The sequence below is a fragment of the Gavialis gangeticus genome, unplaced genomic scaffold (assembly GCF_001723915.1).
Source record: "Gavialis gangeticus isolate Ggan-Ray unplaced genomic scaffold, GavGan_comp1, whole genome shotgun sequence".
Lineage (NCBI taxonomy): Eukaryota > Metazoa > Chordata > Crocodylia > Gavialidae > Gavialis > Gavialis gangeticus.
In genome coordinates, this window is record NW_017729034.1 from 62198118 (window position 1) to 62205012 (window position 6895).

Consider the following 6895-nt stretch of genomic DNA (forward strand, 5'->3'; position numbering starts at 1 on the left):
CTCTTGTGTCCTGGCAGGACTCATCTCTTTCCCCCCCCCTCACCCCCACCCTCCTGTTTACACCCCTGCTGCTAAGTGGCCAAAAGGCAAAAACTACAGCATAACGGCCACTCAGCAGGCAGGGGGGAAGAAGGGGGTAAAAGGGCGAGATTAAAGGTACCAATGCACCACAAACTTCCAACAGGATTTAGGTAGGTTCTTAGTTATAATGAAACCGTAATATAGTGTAATCTTGGGGTAAGGATGCACACTTCTTTCCTAGTTTTGAAAACCCAGTCTATTCCTAAACAAAGAAACTGCATGGACCTGCCTAGCTTTGAATATGTTATTAATGTTGACAGAAAACGGAGGTTTGTACAGTTAAGGAGGAAAATTTTTCCCCTGTCCAAAAGGCGTATCTTTGCATCTTCCACTTATGCCAATTACACAGTAGCAAGAAATGTTCACGTTTCCTTCCTAAAGTGCTTTGTTATGGTCCTGTTGCTAAGTGTTTGGCTATTTTCTCTTTGAGGCAAATTGCCAGTACTACAATGTAAGAAGCATTTCCTTACCTTAACCTCAAAGATGCAACTTTGTTCAAAAACAATTAGATCACTTATTTCTGTTGAAATCTGTACTAACTACAACATGTATCACATCTTAATTTGAGGAAGTTTTCCTTCAAAGGACTTCCATGAACCCCTTATTGGAACAGGATGTCCAGAGAGAAAGGATGCACCTTTTGAATTGTTATGCCCAAATGATCCGGACAACAGAGCTCATTTTTTTCATACACAAGAGCTTGCTCTTACTGAACCCCTACAGCTTTAGACACCACTCAAAATTATATTTTATGCATAAATTGTTGATTAATAACCCCATTATACATGAATCATAGCATTTGCATCAAAGATGTTCTAAACAGCTCCAAAAACACTTTTAGGTTACAGATAAAACAAATGCATACAGAACATCTGACTAATCACTACACATAATTATATATATTTAACAAATATATCCAGGATATACAAGCTGATTTAAACAAGTATATCAAGGAGCTAATCACACCCAGAATGTAAGATCCCTGAATGTGCTGAACAAGGAACAGGAATAGTGCACTGGTGAGGCCTCACCTGAAGTAATGCATCCAGTTTTGGGAACCACACTTTAAGAAATACATGGACAGGGGAGAGCACCAAAATTTTACAAGCCTGGAAAGCTTGATTTAAGAGGAAAGTCTGAAAGAGCTAGGCTAATTTTGTCTGGCAAACAGAAGTGTGTGGGGAGGGGTGGGGGGAGAGGAGTGTTGGTAACAGTTCAAATAGCTGAAGGGTGATTATAGAGAAGCTAGATATAGGCTTTTCTCTGCTGCTGCAGGTTTAGAAGCAACGGCCTCAGACTAGCAGCAGAGCAGGTTTAGGTTGGAAATTAGAAGGAACTTTTGGACTATGAGGGGTATAAAGCATTGAAATGGGCATGCTAGAGAAGTTGTAGAATCTCCATCCCTGGATATTTTGAGAAGCAGGCTGGCCAGATACTTTTCTGGGATTGTTTACTCAGAAATGATCCTGCCATGATGGACCTAATGCCCTGGTGTGGTGCCTTCTAGCCCTGCTTTCCTGCGATCCTAAGAAAAATTGATGCAGAGCAAAATCTTAGCAGAGTCCAAAGGATCCTTAATCATACTATGATGTGACTAGCCAAAGCAATGAAAATCTCATCCACTCATAGGATATTGGGGCCCATTGTACAAAATGTAACAAAAATGTGTAGCACTTTTCAGGAATGTCGAAATAATGCTTAGTACTTGAGTATGGCTAATTTACAAAAGAAACATAAGTTCAGTGCCCTTACTTGAAAGCCATTTGAACCAAATGTGCCAAAACATCTTGTGCATCTAAAGTAATTCGGCTGAGATCTCGGTCTTGCTTTATAAAATTGAGCAGCTCAGATGCATTTGCCATCCAGAAGGCAAGTGCCCCAGCAATATTCTTTTGCTTCTGTAGGTAAAGAAAAGCAGCAAACAATACATAGAAGTACCTTTTTGATCAGATATTTCAGTTTTAAAAGGCTCCATAGATAGACCAGTACCTTTCCCATTTCACCAAATGTACCTCAGATACCAGATATTTGCAAAATTTTTTGGTGTATAGAATAGTGCAACTATGCAAACTGATAAGTTTTTATAATATTTAAAAGTATGTACAGATTCTGTCCCAACTGGCATTAGTTGAAAGAGAAAAAATGGCATTAGCATCTAGTTATGCAGCGCCAAAAGCTCAGCTGTATGCATTATCTGGTAATCTGCGTGTGCATAAGCACATATTTACTATGACCCACTGCCACCCTGATACTGCTAGTCACTGGCTTTGACACCAGGCGACTCAGTATCCAAGTACTGATCTATCTCACCAGCTCCCGACCACAAATGCTAGGCCAGGCAACCTCAGATGAGATCCAAAGAATAGGAACCGCAAACAAAAGAAAAAAATAAAAGGGAAGAAAAAGAACTTTGGTCATTTCATATCCACATTGAAGTGCGTTAAGCAGAAATTATGGAATGCCGATAAAAGTTGCACAGTCAAAAAAGGATTTTAGTACTGCATGTTCCAGTTGCTGAATGAGTGTTATGAACTGTTCAGTCCAGCTGTTTGAGTATTGTTTTTTGACATGGAAGCAGCATGAGAAACTGAGCTAAGCCAACATAGCTAGGATCAGTTCCCAGCAGGATGTCCTACCTGATCAACCTGGTCTACCTCCTGGAGAAAAACGGACGAAGGAAATCAAACAGAATAGAAGAAAGAAACTTGTGAACAATCATGGTAGGTTTAGAAATCAAACACTAATATGAAGGTACAAACACATATGTGCACTGTTACACCTAAATGAATTTTATCAGAGGCTACAATACAATTGAGACAACTTAAAAGAAGGAACATTTTAGGTGAACCCAGTAGCATGACGACAAGGAACTGAAGTGCCTTGTTAACGGGTAATAATTAATTCAAGGAATGCCCTCGAATATTTAACATCACAGGCTGTTGGCTAATCCAGAGTCAGTGCACCACAGGAATCCTGCAGGGCATACTCCAAGCCATTCTGGGGCTGCATACACTGTAAGGCAGCATGAATACTAATTTGAGAGCCTTACTTGCCCATACTACTGCAGCAAAGACAATGTACAAACACAAACAGGGACAAAAGGAAAATTAAAAAATAAAATATAAAACACAAGGCCAAGACAAATTCATACATAGCTTTTGATTGAAAACACAATGAAAACAAGTTAAATACTACACACAACTTGACTGCAACATATAAAGTACACTAAGAGTGAAAAAGGAAAAATGTAGAAGTGTCTAATATCTAGTAATATGACTTATCAATTAAGAGGAGACTCTAGCTTCCTTATTTTCTATTTGTACTCAGAACGCACAAATGTGAGACATCATCTGACACTGCTAATTCTAACTCTTCATTCAAAGTTTCATTGGAAACCAACTCTCCTCTAAGTACCCTGAACTGACTTAAGACCATAATTATTGGCTACAATGGTGATATTCCCCCTAAAAGTAGAGACCAGAAAACTTTGAGACAGCAAAACTGTGGAGTTTAAAAATCAAATAATTATAAAACCAAATTTCCATACAAGAAATAAAGTATAATGGTATAGTGCTATTCCACTATTTTATTTCATTAACTAACTTTTCTACCACATGAAAGCCTAATCTTCTATACTGTTTATATTCACTAACACAAAAGATGAAAATATTTCACATAATTTAATTTGAGAGAGCAGTTTTTAGGCATTTCATTAGAAGTATTATATCTCCTTATAAACCTGACAGATAAAAACCAAAATAGACAATCTCCCCTTCTTTCTGGAGATAGAATCTTACATGCTCTCTTCTACCTTGTCCACCTGCTCCATGTCACTAGCTTGTTTAGATCTCTTGACACTGTGCTCATCATCTATCTTTTTCCTCCTTGATGTCTCCCTTTCCATCTTCCTCTCTCCAATGTGCTAGCCTTGCCTATCCTAAAAAGCCCCCTCTTGATCCTCAAATAAGTCTCCAGCTACCATCTCATCTCCCTGATCACCAAATAGGATGTCTACAATCATTATTTGGTGTTATCCTGCAGCTCATCTTGCCTTGCCTCAAAAATCAACTTCCTCTTTTGCATTACCTCAAGTGGCTTTCAGAATCTAAGTGACCTTCTGTCAAAAGCTCATCCATCACTACCATATGCCAGTCTTGCCCTCCTTTACCTATCAACTGCCAGTAATGAAAGCTGGTTTACCACAATCACATTTTTCTCATGCTGACCAGTGATATTCAATAAGCTAACTCTACCCATCCGTTTGTTTTTCAAATTGACCTGTTTTCTGAAATTTTTGCACAGATTTCAAACATTTTGAACCAGGAATTGTCTCTTTGTTGTATGTTTGTACAGTGCCTAGCACAATGGGCCCTGGCCCCAAGGATTTACTGTAATAGGAATAAATAATACATTTAAGTAGAAAATGAACATGAACTTTGGATTTTTTTATTTTTTTTAACTAATCTGAAAGAAAGTGTATGCAAACATATTTTATATACTATAAAGAAGCATTTTAACAATTCTGCCTGGAAAACATCTGCAATAAGATAAAGCAAATAGTAATAATAGATTAAATATATCATAACTTTATTTTTTCAGGATATTTGTTAAATAATGCAACAGAAGCATATTTTAACAAGAGCTAAGTAATACCTGGCATTCCCTTTTAAAGTTCATAGTCAATACTACAACTTGACCCTATATTCACTGTACAAGCACAACTCCCGTATGTTTAAAGCAAGCAGGACTTGGCTTTATGTTAGTATATACTAACTTATCTTGACCTTAAACTTTCCTCCCTCTATACATGACTAACATCTGTATCAACTTGAATCACAAAAAAAAATTAACCTGAACACTACTGTAGGTTTCCATTAGATGCACAGAACCAAAAATGTGGAAAAAGCCCCACATTTTTAAAAATGTTTTTCTAGACAATTCACTGGTCAATGTAAATGCCTGTTTTATTAGGCCTTATTTAAAATGCAACTGCAGTTTACATCAGAACTTCTCATAGAAAAGTAGTAATTCATAAAAATAAATTTGTGCTATGGGAATAGTGGATCAATCATGATGCAAGATATAGAAATAAACCTTCTTTTCCTAACACAGGTCATCAGCAAGGCTGCAATTTTTTTCCCCCCAGGAGAAAAGTAGCTTACTATCTCACATCATATTTCTCATTTGCAAGGAAAATATTTCACCAATATCAGCTTGTCATTTGCATTTATATTTGACAATATTCTATGTGAAAAGCTAAAAAAAATCCTAAATTGAAATTACAATCTTCAGGATATAATTACTGACAAATTTTCTTTGCAAATGTTACTTTTTTTGTCTTTGCAGATTGAAACTCACCTGGATAACTCCTTCCATCATGCTCACCATCTTGTTGACTATTGCAATGACTTTGTGAGTACGCTCAGTAGGAGTGATGTCAGGTCTGTACTGGCTTGACAATACATACCGACAAGTCATGTACAAAACATAAGTAGGAGATAGTTTAAAATGAACTGTTGAACTATTGGTATAATTTATAATGGCAGATAAGAAGGCATCTTCAGCTGTGGAAACAAATGACACAGCAAGAAGTCACCCCGCAATAAAAAGAAAAATGAAAAACAGCTTCATAATACAATGAAACAAGGATTATGGAGGGGGAAAGAAAGAGGGCATTGTGTGCTCTTTTATTCATCTAATATGCTGCTAATTGTCTCATTTATACATTGCAGCTACTGAGATGTCACAATAAGGCATTTGGATATCAAACAAAAGACGTGGACAATATTATCTCTCATTTATTTATATGTTGCCTGCCCTAGAAACAGGTGGGTTTTTTTTAAAAACAAGATTTCACTTTTCTACCCTACCCCCTCCAAAAGCCGTTATTAAAATCCATTTAGATTCAGCTGAAAGTTTCCCTATCCCTGCACAAACTCTCCTATTCAGTTTTCAAATATTGAGGCTTCACACAATACAATTGGTTAGTTAAGAAACACATGATGAGTCTTAACCAAGAGAGTCTACAAGCTATAGCAGAACAATGAAGTCCAAGGTTATCCAAGTTCAAGTTTTACATGATACTCTTTATGGGCACTTCAAATGCATTGGGCTTTTGACAAAAATCTAATATAATATCCGATGCACGAAGAATTTATATGGGATGGACGCGGTCTTTTGCACCATTAGCAACTATGCCTCTAACTGGGTATTTGGAGACAAAGAATGCCAAATAGTTAGAACAAACTACATACAGACCTATCCCCAGTACCTTAACCATTTTCTTTCCTCCTCCCCCACCAGCCATATTAGGAACATAAACATTGATTTTCACTTTCAACTTTCCCTCTGACTTTAAGAAAAGCATTACTTACTTTTTAAATATAATATTTAATATAATTTTATTGTAAATAGTAGTTAAATCTTTATAAAATACTTACAACTTTCCCTAAATTCGATGCTTGCAGGTAATACGAGTTCTGGCCCATGCGTGTCCTGAGATCTAAAGGAAGAGGGAGAATATTGGAAAAAACAATTCACATAGGTAAAGTTAATTCCACTGTCAAGTGATACAGATTTCTCCAAGGGTTTTATTTTTGAACCTGTACACAGCATTTTCCCCACAAAATATATACTTTGCTTTTACTCAATTCTGTTTGCTCCACCTCTCTTTTAGATTCATTCCCAAGTATGCTTGCCCACAACACAAGAGCACAGTGCAAACCTGAACTGTGGTGTCTGCATTATTAATGAACGCCCTTCTTTGCGCTGTATGCTATACTGATCAAGTCAGCCTGCCACCTGTCATTGACGT

The 6895-nt window shown here is 37.1% G+C and overlaps 1 protein-coding gene across 1 annotated transcript in view; it reads right to left on the minus strand.

The window, feature by feature from the left end:
* The window catches only part of AFDN (afadin, adherens junction formation factor), a 182195-nt gene that overhangs the window by 84721 nt on the left and 90579 nt on the right, over nt 1-6895 (minus strand). Inside the window, exons 14-16 of the mRNA XM_019526929.1 lie at nt 6522-6583; nt 5440-5645; nt 1834-1979 (exon numbers count right to left, since the gene is read on the minus strand). Of these exons, the coding sequence (XP_019382474.1) occupies nt 1834-1979; nt 5440-5645; nt 6522-6583 (414 nt within the window). The remainder of the gene's footprint in view (nt 1-1833; nt 1980-5439; nt 5646-6521; nt 6584-6895) is intronic.